This window comes from Heliangelus exortis, chromosome 1, assembly GCF_036169615.1.
Source record: "Heliangelus exortis chromosome 1, bHelExo1.hap1, whole genome shotgun sequence".
Taxonomy (NCBI): Eukaryota; Metazoa; Chordata; class Aves; order Apodiformes; family Trochilidae; genus Heliangelus; species Heliangelus exortis.
This window is the reverse complement of record NC_092422.1, coordinates 191,562,056-191,575,893: the sequence shown is the minus strand read 5'-3', so window position 1 is coordinate 191,575,893 and position 13,838 is coordinate 191,562,056. Positions and strand designations below refer to the sequence as shown.

At 35.9% G+C, this 13,838-nt stretch overlaps 1 protein-coding gene across 15 annotated transcripts in view; it reads left to right on the top strand.

Annotated features, from left to right (window-relative positions):
- Nucleotides 1-10,153, top strand: part of CELF2 (CUGBP Elav-like family member 2) — a 374,712-nt gene extending 364,559 nt beyond the window's left edge. For all 15 annotated transcript variants that reach the window (XM_071734175.1, XM_071734168.1, XM_071734172.1 and 12 more), the window contains 2 exons: nt 4,310-4,481; nt 5,792-10,153. In XM_071734175.1, the coding sequence (XP_071590276.1) occupies nt 4,310-4,437 (128 nt within the window). In that variant the 3' untranslated portion in view covers nt 4,438-4,481; nt 5,792-10,153. The remainder of the gene's footprint in view (nt 1-4,309; nt 4,482-5,791) is intronic.
- The last annotated feature ends 3,685 nt before the right edge of the window (nt 10,154-13,838 follow it).

The following is a 13,838-nucleotide window of genomic DNA, read 5'->3' as shown; positions in this document are numbered from 1 at the left end:
TACATATCAATATTATTTTGTTTTGGGTCTAAGTTTTGTTAAAATATGTCTGTCTAAATACTTAGCTCCACAAGCACCATTCAGGAGCAGCTATTTAGCTTTAGCCCACCTTTGAAAAGGTTAATCTAAACAGTTTATCTAAACAGATAATACCCAAAATCAAGTAGAATTCATCAAGTCTCTCAGAAATACCCACTACACTGGAATTCAAGCCTTCCGCAATCTTGAGTGTTGCTATTCACTTTATGGCAAGGCCTTAGTATATTTGGAGTTAATTTGGGTTAGAGAAAGGTTACAGTGCTGTTTCTGCCCTTTTCCATACTGTCATGCCATTTATTCACCTTTTTAAGCTTTACAAAAAACTCTTCAGACCTCGACATAGTCAAGCATTTTCCTGCAAGGGGTTAAAGCAGTCTGTAGGGCTATAGCAAATTTAGCAAGTGATATTGAAATGGACTCCCTATTGATCTGGAGCCAGTTCACTCAGTATGTTGGGGTGACAAAATCGTTGTTGAGGTCTCCAGGAATCTTGATGAAATGTCAAATCAAGCTATGTTAATCAAAATGCAGCAACTGTGTTGACTGCTGAAAGAATGTAGATTATTTTGGGCAGGTGGCTGAGTTCATCAGCTCGTTTCCTTCTCTTGCTTTTTGTGGGTTTTCTTTTACTCTGTGATTACCTACTTACACATTGGTCTGAAGTTATGGGACACAATTACCTGCCTTAGAGTGATGCACCAAGGTTATCTTATTTGAGGGAAACTGAAGGGCTCAACACCCAGCAAATGGAGGAGTCCTCTGTCTTTTTGGCATTAGTCAGCTTTCACTAACATTTCAATTTCTCATTCTTCCTCCCCAGATATTTTGCCACCAATGACAGAGTTCTGTTTTAAAAACAAAAAGTACTGCAGTGGCAGAGGAATTTGAGATTTTCTGATTCAGTAGGTGACTGCTAGTCACAGGAAAAGCCAGAATTAATCCTGCTAGTTTAACATGCCAGCGTGTTCTGTATGTACCTCCTCAGCTTTAGTAGCAAGAATCATCTGTTTATTGTTTCAGTCCCATATTTGTGTTTTTAGAAGCTTTTTTTTTTTTTCACTGTCCTCCCACCCAAAAAATAGGTTAATAGTGCATCTGAAGAACCATTTACCCTCTGTATCATTAATGATCATTGCTCATGGTACAATTTGGGTTTGGTTTGGCATTTTTTTGTTGGTTTGGTTTGGTCTTTATTTTTTTACCTTGTAATAATAATAATAATGAAAATGAAGTTTTGCAAAGGCTTAGGGCTTTCTACTCTGGAGTTTCCAATCTCCTGCCCAAAGAAGGAGGAAGTGAAATTATAGATGAGGACAGGTTGAACACCAGAAAGGTGAAAAGATTGTCCAAGGTTGTCCTCTGGCATAACTGGGAAAGGAAGGTTCATTCTGAATGACTCTCAGGGTAGTGACATACAGTGGTTAACTTTTATGTAACGCTGCTTCTCAAAATGAAAAATTACTCTTCTTTGCAGAATGCAGACTTTAGCATAATTTGCTTTATTGACCAGTTCAAATGAATGCTCACAATTGTAATGAGGAGGACAGGACAGTCTGTTTACACCTGGAGTACTCTTATGTTACTTCTCATCAGCTCTAGTTGATTTAGCAGACAAAGGGTTTCACTCTTTAAACTTACCTCTCACCTTTCATAAATCTTAGAATAACAGCAATGAGAGATGCAGAAGTTAAGGTGGAGGAGGAGGGACCCAATGACATCAGAGCATAAGTGCAGTCTGCCTCATAGCAAAATTGCTACTTGAATGATTAAAAATATATATCCTGGTTATAGAGATATAACCTAAAGGTCTAAAACAAAAATCAGAATTGTCACAACAGGGTCTTTGAAAATTGATAAGAAACATCATCCCATCCCCATGTAACCTGCAGTTTCAATTTCAGACAAAAAAAAATGATGAATGGGTGCAATCAAAAAAAGGTAAATAAAGAGAGAGAATGCCAGATTTCTCTGTAAGCTTTAGAAATGAAGGTTCTTGATAAGGGAGAAGATGAAAGTGTAACTGTCTAATGCAGATACAGCATTCTGGGTAAAGAAACAAACTATGAATCAGATTCCACTGATTCAGCACAGAGGATGTATGTTTGAATTTATGGAAAATAATAAAAAGACATAGTATGAGGTGATTTATTTCACCCTCCTGGAAGGTAAGCATAGCCTGAGCTAATAGTTCTTCTGTCATTAGTGGAGGTGTCTAAATTGGTGACATGAATGGTGGGTGGAAAAGCCACCTCTGTGCTTGGATCTCTTCATTTACCATTCACAGATGCCATCTAAGTGACATAGATGACATATAAGTTTGGATCAGTTGCTTGACTTTCAGGCAGCTTAAACTAGCAAAGAAGAGAAGGAACTAAGGTCATGAGAAGTTCATAGCAGACCATTCTGAATGCACTTGAGAGAGCAAAGATAAAGTCAGGAGTAGTGTGGAGGAAAGTGCTGAATTGTCAATATAGATAAGAGTAGCTGCATCTCAGTTGTGGAGCACCAGCCTGGAAGGTGTTAGAGTTGCCTTCCAACTCATAGTAGATCTCTTTTCTCTCCCTGAGGCAATCCTAGAGAGTCAGAGATCTGTGAGCTAATGGAAGTAGACACAGGAGTACAGTGATTGGAGTCACATGAACAGATAAGATGTCCTAGAAAAAATAGAGGAAAGGAAGGAAGGAAGGAAGAAAGGAAGAGCGTGATGAAGCTCTGGAGGATATCACACTAATAGGAAATTATCAAGTGGAGAAAGTCAGGAAGTTGTGAGAATTACTAAAACCAAGGAAGGTATAAAAGAACGTTTATTACCCCTTAAAGAGGTAACATAGTTAACCACAGAATAACATGAATAGATTGAATTTGCTTTAGCCAGGAGAAGGTCTGCAGAGATTTAAGTGTGAGGTGTTTTTCAGTGGAAGGAGAAGTTAGCACAAATATTCAGAGAAGAGTCTCAAGTGAAATAGTTTGGTAAAGTTGATTTAAGGTGAAAACATAAGGAAGGTCTATGAGGGAGAGCAGCTGGACAAGGACCAGATGACTTGGTAAGAGGGTTTTTTACTTTACAATGGGAAAGTATCATTCAGACACTGAAGATGGAAGAGGGCAGCTGTGCAAGTTAAGAAATAGCAATAAAAATACAGGTTAAAATGGTGATTAAAAGAGGTTATGAATCAGAAAAGTACAGAGGCACTAAGCACAAATGAAGAAAGCAGGCAGGAGAGGCACTGAGAATCCTGTGTGTTAAGATGGAAAACAAAGTGTGTGGGATCCATGCTTTCACAGAGTGAAGGGATGTGTGTTAAGGCAAATTCAAGTGGAAAGAAGAGGGAGCATTTCAAAGCAGATGCATAATAGCAGGCTGAGTACAGCAGTAATTAGCCAGAGCTGAGGCAGAGCAGCAGTTAGGCAAGCTTTGCAATTACTAGTGGGAGGCCCAGATATGAAAATGAATTTTGAGCTTCCAGAATCAGGGAGATTTGAGTCCATTATGGAAAGAGCATTTTTAGTCTCCCGAGGAATAGAAAGCTGAGCCAGGCCAGCCATTCTGAATTACCCAAGCAAGCATTATCCCCCTAGTTAGTGCCCACAACCAAGGAGCAGAAAATCTGGAGTTCTCATTGTCTGCCGTTGTCTTTACGATGCTGCTTAATTTTGGTGCTTGCATATCCCTTTGGGGAACAAGAGGCTGAATCAATTAACATTTAATATACCTTGAGATCTTGAACTGGAAGGAGCTGTAGAAATACAAAATAGTAACACTGCAACTGTCCTAGGCTAAGCCCAGGGAGACGACTGTTTCATAGCACACAGGACCAGTAGACATGAACTCCCATTCAGCTGTGCAAATGTGTATAAGCATGTAGGTTTGGGGGTTGTTTCTGTAACCAGGTTTTCTGTTTCAGCTTCACATCTGCAGACTGGCCTAATAGTACTTCCTAATAGACTGGGAGGTATGTAGATATTACAGTGAAAAGTGTGACAGTAATAATATCTCCAGTCTCTACAGTAGGTAGGTAAATAACAGAGTGGGAACTGCATTGCACCAAACCTGGCCAGCTGCATCCCAGCTAGTAAAGAAAATATTGCTCAGGCAAAAGGGAAGGCAAAGGGCATGGGAGAGGAAACGGGGTGCAAAGTGTGCTCAAAGAACGAAGTGAAGTAAATGTGTCAAATAAATAGTGATAATAAAATCCTAACAAAAAGCCTTCTGACATTTGTTCTAACCTATAGTTCGCTTTCTTTCCCGCCTCCGTTCTGTGTCTCGTAGGTTTTGTTAGCTATGACAATCCAGTCTCTGCACAAGCTGCTATCCAGGCTATGAACGGCTTTCAGATTGGCATGAAACGCTTGAAGGTTCAGCTGAAACGCTCCAAAAATGACAGCAAACCTTACTGATCTTAACCCCAGATGCTTACTGCTCTTATTTTAGCTTTCTTAGGGTAAGTCCCATGAGCAAACCTGTCCTCTGCAGGGGGGTTAAGAAAACATATAGCCAACCTTCACCAAGAGACAGTTATTTTTACAGTTACCATTTCCATTTCCCCACTTGTCCTTACTACACTTGGCTCCCATTTCCTAGCCAAGTAATTACTGAGTTCTGTTACTGTATTTTGTTTTGCAGCATAATTTATCTCCTTAAAAAATAATAAAAACAAATAAACGTCTTGAAATTCAAAACAACACACACACACAAAAATAAAATAAAAGAAAAGAAAAAAATGTGCAATTAAACTCTGTGAACCCTGGTGCCATTAGCACATAATAAAAGTTGTTTTCTACAGATGGATTGTATTTTACCAGGGTGGCACCAGCAGTTTATAGGTTAAACAAAATGGCCTCATGCCAGCTGAAGCACTTATTTTGCAACAAAAATTGAAACAAGTCTTTCCACTACATCAACTTGTTTTTTGAGAAGATTTGATTTTTTTTTTCTGTTCGAATCAACGTATTGTTATATATTAGTCTGATTTTACACTGGTCGTCTTTATATTTCATTTTTTTTAAGTTCTTGTTTTTTTGGAAAGGATTAATGTAAAAAAGATTTAGAGATCTGTTTCTAAAGCTACAGGGTTTAAAATAAAAAAAAATAAAATAAAATGAGTGACAATACTTGATGTTTCTTGAGAGATAAATTTAATAATAATAAAAGAAAGCCACAGGCCTGTAAATTTTATTTGTAAAAAGCATTTCTATTTTTATACAAAATTTTTACTGCCTCAGAAGTAATGGAAGTTATTTATTGCCTATTGTTAACTTATTGGATACCTAAAGAGCAGCTCTCTATGCTAGCTAGATCCTTTGAAGTAGTCTCTAGAGTAATTGTGCCAAGAATGGGCGCTTTTTCACTGTTGAACCCTACACCCTTTACAGTTCATGCTTTTATCCTCTTGTTTGTATTTGTCTGGTTATTTTGTTCGTAGTTTCCATTACCTGGTTTAAAGTTCAGTTGTCTGACCCTTTCCCCCCCCCTCCCCAAACCTTTCTGTTATATTTGTAGAAACTGGTTCTTTCCTCTCTTTTCTCCCCAAAGAGGAATCCATTCTCTCTGACTTCTTTCAGATGGATTCTTTTGGGGTTCCATTGTGCTCTTGTTGACAAGTATTGTAAGTTGATGCAAATTATGTGAACGACTCATAGACTCTACTGATAAAAGATTTGCATTAGTTTTCTCCTGCACCCATGAAAGTGATTTTGTTTGTGCTGCATAGATTCTGTGTAACTTTTTTCCTCTTCCTTGTTTTTTCCCTAGACATCTCCATGCCCGTTAGCCCATCGTTTGCCTAGCATGTCCCTGTGGCGTCTCAAAAAAAAAAAAGTTTCATCGTCCCGTCATTGTTTCTGATGTCTTTCTGACCTCACATCATATTTGGTTCTCCTACTGACCTTTGATCTAGTTTGACCTTTGAAATTTGCATGTGACCTCATCTAGCTATGAATTCTGGGAAGTCAATGTGAAAAAACATTGCTGCATTCATGCAAGACTGAAATTTATTATTAGATAAATTAATGATAGGATTTAAAAACAACCTGTGGCAAAATGTTTTTTCTTTCTTTCCTTTTTTTTTTTTCTTTTCTTTTTTCCTTTGTGTTTTTTTTGTTTGGGTTTTTGTTTCTTTTTGTTTCTTTTTTTTTTTTTTTTTTTTTGGTTGGTTTGGTTTTGTTTTGTTTTCATTTCGTAAAAAAAAAAATAAAAAAAAAAAACAGACTTGAAAGTATTATACAGGGATTGGCATTCTGCCTGGTCACTGGTGACAATAGCAATATGTGTCCAGAGGCACAGAATGTTGGTTTCTAACAGACTACTTCCAAAACAGTTTGAGAAATAAAACTGTCTGATTTTAAGTCTCTAGAGGTCTGTAATAGTTTTTACATTTTTCAGGCAGTGTAAAGTTTTTTGATAAGGCCATTTTAGGTGGCTCACTTTCTCATTAAAGTATATATATAGAACCACTTTTTGTAGATTAGTATAAGAAAATATTTACCCTGTTTTAGGGCAAATGCTACCTACTTGTGTCACCTTTTGCTGAACTGACTCACAGTTAGACAATCCATGGTTTAATGCACATGAAATTACCTATATTTTATACTGTTTCAATGTACAGAAGAAAGGTTACTGTAAAATGTGTTACGTTGGTGCTTCTGTGAATTAAGTTGTGGTTTCATCATGAGTCTTATGGTCTTAAGTGTTCTATGTTTATAAAAGACAAGTTTCAAATTGGTTTACTTGAACAACAAGAACAAAAACGAGATTTAAAAAAAAAAAAAAAAAAAAACACAAAAAAAAAAAAGTTGTTTGCTTAAAAGAAAAAATAATTTCATGTGAAAAATGAAAAAATATTCCAGAATAAGTTTGTGTTGGCTTGTGACGCATTGATGTCATTTTTTTATTGTGAACAATTTAGATGTGTTTGTGTTCAGCAAAATGTGATCAGTTTTTCTTTTAAAGAAAAAAAAAATCAGTGAAACTATAGTGCCAAATTCCAAAGGTACTTTCTTCCTAGAGCTTCAGTGTGTTTCTTGTGTGAAGTAATTTGATAACATGGGTATTTTATTATGTGTTTTGTATAAATCCCTAATATTTAAAGAAAAAAGAGGTTAAAAAGTTTGTTAACTTGCTATCCTGTGGTCTTGTTGCCTGAAATTGTTATTGTTTGTTATTTCTCTTTGATGTTTTTTGTAAAACATTGTATAAGTGCCCATGTTTCACTTTTTTAACCACTCTGCACACATCAATGCTGTGAAAGCAAACCTCACTATGTATTTTCTTCATATTGTATGGAAACCTCTAAGGTGAGAAAGTTTTGAACTTTTAACCCTTTCCACCCAGAGCTGTCTTGAGTGTTAATACCTTTTATACATTCACCATTTTGCTGTTTATTTTTATATATATATCTATATCTATAAATATATATATACTTAGTTTTTTGTGGTTTATTTAATACATGGTTGAAATCAGAACAATGCACAGGGCAGATCTGAAGGACAAAAATATTTTACTGCTGTCTAAATTTCTTCTGTATCTATAACTAAAATTATTTAAAACCGTAATTAACTTGTGGTTTTCCTTTTTAGATTTGGGGGATTTTGTCTTTTCTTAAAGAGCTTTTAATATGCTGCTGGAATATGCTATTCAGTATTAATAAAATAAAAGAAAAAGAAAACAATTCTTTAATTATCTATTGTGTGAGCCACTCCCAGACAGGAGTGGCGAACCCACCATTTGAAAACCTTGAGGAGAAAAAAAAAAAAAAAATAATATTTTTGTAATTTAAATAAATGAACTTTTGCTTAAATCAGATGCACTAGATCTTCCTGGATGAAAATTCAGTGTGCACTGCAGTTAAACTACTTTTTATGGATAAAGTTTACATACACTGTAATGTTTGGTGTTATCTGCCATTATTTGTAACGGCAATATATTGGCTTACTCCTGCAGACACTCCTATAGAGAGGAGTAGCTTTACTCGTACTAGTAGTCCATGGGAATATATATGTGGCTGATGTGGGTGTTTGCTGGAGGAAGCTCTGTGTAAGGAACCAGAAAAGAGATGCTGGTAGCCCTTTTCACTGCCTTCTAAGTCTGATTAAATTGCATTTCTACCGCACAAGTAGCGACCAACAACCAAATTTGGTTCTTTGCTACTGGTACAGAGAATTCATTGCCAATCCAATGTGTGTGAACAGCAGTACCTGCTACTGATCATGAAGTGCCATACCTTCTTCCTATTTCTATCCAATTATATTTGAAGCCACCTAAAATTAAAAACGAAGCCCTATATGAACATCAGCTGGTGCACTCTTGTCTCTCATCCCCAACTTAAAAGCTTCTTTATGTAGAGCCCTGGGATGGAAAGGACTAGCCTCTAGTGATGCAAAAAATTTCCTTCTTATAGCACGTGCACTTAAAAATAAATGATCTACACTTTTCTCACGTTTTTACTACTGCTGGGGCCTTCCTATACCCTTTGAGGGCTATTTTGTACTACTTGCAGCAATTTTGCGTATTCAAAGTGTCATCTCACGTCCATGATATTATATATATGTACATATATATATAATATGAGATCATCATTTGGATTGTTTAGACTGTTTCACTAATTTTTCTCATTGTACCCACTGTATAAATTTCCAAAGCTTTTTTAGATGCCCTAGAGTGTCCTGCAGGTTGACCAGTCCAGTTAGAGCGGTGAGGTCTTCGGTCCTCAGGCAGCATAACTTGGTTTCAGGCTGCCTCAAGCTATGCTACACAGGACATTGGCTTAGCACTGGGAGAGGAGGAATGTTTCTGTTACTTCCAGGCAACTGAGATGGGTCCGTGCTGAGAAAAGTGTCCATCTTGAAATAAAATTCTAAAAATAAATCAATGAAAGCGAGTACCAAACTAAAAACCCAAACGTACACTTCCGTGCAGACAAATTACCTACCAGTTCTCTTTCAAATTTTTGAAAGGAAAAAGCTGCAAGGGTGCAAGGGCCTAATAAGAGAGGAAGAAAAAACAAGGGAAATTGCTTCACAAAATTCTAATCAAAAGACTAAACAAGTTGATTTTTTCAAACAAATTAGCTAATTGCAATGAAATGGCAGTCCTCAAAGGAGTAACAAGTTCATCTTTCTTTCACCATAGGGGTTACAGTTCCTTGGCTTGTGCTACTCTGGAATCATTTTACTGTTTCTGTTTTTTATTATCTTAAGTGCTAATTAACAAAAGGAAAAAATATCCTGTAGTTTCATTACCTTTTGGATAATGTCATACAAAAAAACAAAAAAACAAAAAAAACAAAAAAAACCAAAAAAAAACCAAAAAAACAAACCAACCTATGTATTTGTGTTTTTTTTGTGCTGTGAGAATTGTTGTTTGTAGATTAATAATACTATCATTTTGTTTAAAATTACAAACTAGTTTTTAAGTATTGTCTGAGAAAAGCCAAAGTTAATGCAATCTAGTGGAAACTGTAAGACCATTTGAGTATTGTTTCTGTTTTATTGATGCATTTGGATTTTGTTGTTTGATGGAATTTGAGCCAAAAAAAAAAAACAAAAAAAAAGAACAAAAAAAAAAAAGAAAAAAAACCGAAAAAAAAGCAGGCTTTCCTATTTCTACAACTTGATTGTACTTATGCATTTTGTACCAGTGGAATTTTTTATACTGGAGATTAAAAAACAAATGGAAATTTTTGTGGCTTACTCTTGTGGGCCCCCTCGATCATGACTGATTTTCAAGTTTGATTTCTGAATGATAGAAAGAGAGTTGGTTTTGTTTAGAGAATTCAAAACTTTGGCTTGATTTCTTTTTTTCCCTTTGCTTATATCTAGTGTTTAGAATTTTGTCTTAACAAAAGCGGTAAGTTTCACTTTTTATTCTGTATCGTGCAGTTACACAATAAGGTAATTAGAATTAGGAGTACTCGGTCACTTTGCGTGGATAAATGTATTAGTTAAAAAGTTAGGGGTTTGCTTTTTTGCTGTTTAGATCAGAGTTTTTTCTGATTCTTCTGTCCTCATTGTGAACATAACCGTGTAGTTGAAACAGTCAGACTTATTTTTGTAACGTATGTTATTGTGTGATGCAGTTTTTTGCTTCTGTCTCCAATATTAAACCATTTTCCTAATACTTGTCTCTCTACTTTGTGTGTTGTATTGTTGGTGGTCATTCTGTGTTGGTAATACATCTACACACCTCACTGTTTCACGTGCCTGTTTTTTATTTTTATTTTATTTTTTTTATTATTTTGTTTTTTTCTCTATTTGTTGGTTGTGTACAAATGATACAGTCGATTCCACCTAAGTGAATATCTGATTGGGGGGCAAAAGAGGATTTGTACATTTTAGACATGTTATGATTTCTTTGAATTTTATTTTCTTTTTCTCTCTTCCTCCCCCTAGTCATGCCTTATCACTTGGATTATTTATCTGAGCAGGAAGCATTTTAAATCAGTTTCCTGCAAAAGTCATATTGAAGGTAGCATTTGTTAGCCTTCTAATTGCAAATGCTTCTGCACACAAACACATCAGAAGCCACCTGAACATTTTATTTTTTTTTTTTGCTGTGACTTTCCAGTCAGACCAGAAAACGCAGATTATGGAAATCGATTCTTCCAACTCATTAAAAAAAAAATAACAATAATACTCTGCCACTACTTCACAGAAGTGTATGAAGCATTCAAGAAAAAGAGGCTCTAGCCTTGGGATTTCTTCTAAACTGCACAGTAATCTGATGGCATATGGTGTTAGTCAAACTCTCCTTAGAAACTAATCACATCTTAAATAGGGCTCTGAGAGCCTGCAAAAGCCTACCAGGTGAGCGAGCTTCTTATGTGCAGTTAGACATATAATAACTTTAAAAATAAAATAAAATCCAAGTGAGCACAGGAAGACTTTTTTTTATTATTATTATTGTACGTTTTTGTACCGCTGGCTTTAATAGAAAAAGAGAAATGATGAAAAAAGATCCCCTGTTGATCCAATGGGTAATATTTCTGTTGTGGGCTTACAAAGCAGATCATTCTCAGCATTGGCTAATAGTATTACACGAATCTCAAAAGGGACAAAAAAAAAAATACCATAGCACTTTTTTTTATTATTATTATTTTTTACAGTTGGCTTTTAGCTTTTTTTATTCTTTCATTTTCTGTAATTTTTTTTCCTCCTCACAAGAATCTCTCTGCTCTCCCCCAGCCAGTGTCTACCACAATGAAATAAAAGCTGCGAAAGGAAAAAAAATCTATGTTTTTCTGGTTTACAAAAGTTGCTCTTCTCTCCTCTGATCATAGATAGATACAAACCATACAATTTGGAGAGGGAGGAAAAAAAAAAAAACTTAACAAAACCAACCAAACCAAAACCAAACCCAAGGAGGAGAGAGCAGCACTGGCGAGTGCTCTCTGGAATTCAAGCCATATGCCCCCATCCCTTTCCTTTGTCCCACTTTCTGTGATGCTCAGGAATCAAAGACCACTTAAAAGTGCTCTTATGAGACCCAAATGACACTCCTCCCTCTTGTCTTCTCTCTCCTGGTCTTTCTGGCACTCTGGCTTTGGCTCACACACACAGACACATCCCTCCCCCCCAAGTGATGTCTTATGAGGTTGCAAGGTCACGGTGCACTGGGTGTTTCCATGTGGTGTTAGCAGCAACGTTGGCTCCTGCATTTGGAAGAATTTTGACATTTTCTGGTGGCTCAGGAGTTGGCCTGGTTGTTATTGCTCAATAGTTTTGTTTTTGGTTTGGTTTTTTTTTTTTTTTTTTTTTTTTTACTTTTCCATTACCATGAAACACAAATAAGGGATGAGCCTGGAATCCCAAACAAGCTCGTGTCACCTTGCAGGGTCTGTTGTGAGGGCTCCAAGCAAAAGCCTTCCGTGCAACTCTAGGTTTAATCTAAAACCACCCGTAGTGGACAGCCCAGGCAGGAAAGCAGAAACCAATGGTCAGATTATGTTCTGGGACTTTTGGTACCTCTAGAGATTATGGTCCTGATTTGGATAATAATAACACCAGTGGATTCAGTTGAGTAAGTCTTGACTTGCATGAAACCAGAATTGGTCTCGGGGGTTTTTAGATTATGGATAGTTGGTTTTTTCTTTTTATTTCTTTTTTTCTTTTTTTTTTTTTTTTCTCCAAACTTGATCTTAGGAAAGAAACTAGAGCTTTGTGAAGAGTCTTTTCTTCCAAAAATACAAGCGAAAAGAAAGACTTATACTGCAGTTGGGTTTCTTTTAAATACTCAGGGCTGAAAGATACAGGTTTTCCTTTCTTTTTCCTGTTATTTATTTCAACAATGGGGAAAAATGAGTTCCTTAAAGCAATGCAGCTGAACAGTTTGTCCTGCTTAAATGCATGCTTTTAATTTCAATTATGTAAGGCACCTTGCAGTGTTAGCAAAATGTCTCTTTGTTAGCTATATGTGTATCGCCATGGGAAATTACCAAACTGTCACAAGACTTGCTGATTAAAGAATAGCCTGCCAGAGTGTGTGTGCCTTTGCCCAGTGTGACTCTTAGGTATTAGGCTAAGGAAAACAGTTTAACAAAATGTAGTGTGAATCATTCCTGATAAGTGAATAAAGCATTGTGACCAAGCAATCAGATTATTCACTTATCAGGAATCGACTGTACTGATAGTTTGCCTGATTGTTTTTGTTCCTCATCTCTGTTGTAGTTTCACTACTTTGCTGTGTTCTGTTTTTTCTCTCATGCTCTTAGCAAAATCACTGGGAGTATCCCTTCATGTGATCATGAAACGTGCTACTGAGTAACAAATAATTAAAAAAAAAAATTAAAATATAAAAATGATATCTTAACAAAATCTATGCACTTGCTATCAGGAACACAATACTGGATGTGTCTTATATATATTGAACTATAATAGTATTCGATTTCTTAAATAAAGCTTAAGAAAGGATTTTGTTGTCTGTAAAATTTTATGAGCATTAAATGGAAAAAAAAAAAAACCACCATGTTTCTAGGGTTGGGCGCTTTTTGTTATTTGAAATTTTACTTGGTACATGGTCTATAACCATGCCCAGGCAAGTGTTTATAATTCGCTTGGTATTTTATTAATAATGGAGACCTTAAAAATCAGGCTTACTGGAGTGTATGGGGAGAAAAAGTCTTACCATTCCATGACTTGGAGCAAAAGATACTAAAATGAAGACATATCTCTTTTTCTGTATTGTAAATGTGCTTGCTTTTGCACTAAAGCAAAGAAATAGCTAAAATATGTGAATCAGAAAATGTAATGAAAATATACTATATTTATTCCACAGATAATACGATACTTATTTTTTGGTATGTGACTTTTTTTCTCCTGATTCTAAATAGGTTTAGAACTAAAAATGAAAACCCATATGCTCAAAATCACAGATTCAACACTCAAGGTCAAAGCATCTTTTTGAGGAAGATGTGTGGCTTACTGTACGTTTCCTGTATCTGAGCCTTCTCCTGGGAAAACATTTTCCCATCAGAACCCGTTAATTAAATGGGAATCAAATATCTAATACTGTTGAGTACACTGAAAGATTTATTCCTTCGATGGCTGTACATTTGCCACAGAATTGTAGATTTTGAACAATCAGATTTTTATGGAAATACCCGGACTACTTGTGTTTAGCAAACTTTCAATAACGTCAACCTTTGGCAGAAAGATCCAGGAGAGCGGTGGGGGTTGCTTTTTATTTTTTTTTTCATTTGAATTGCATTACTGCCTCACTTTTCATATGCCATTATATTATCTGAAAAAAAAAAAAAAAAGAAAAAGATTAAATTGTGAAAATCTACCCTCTGCTTGTATCATTCTCT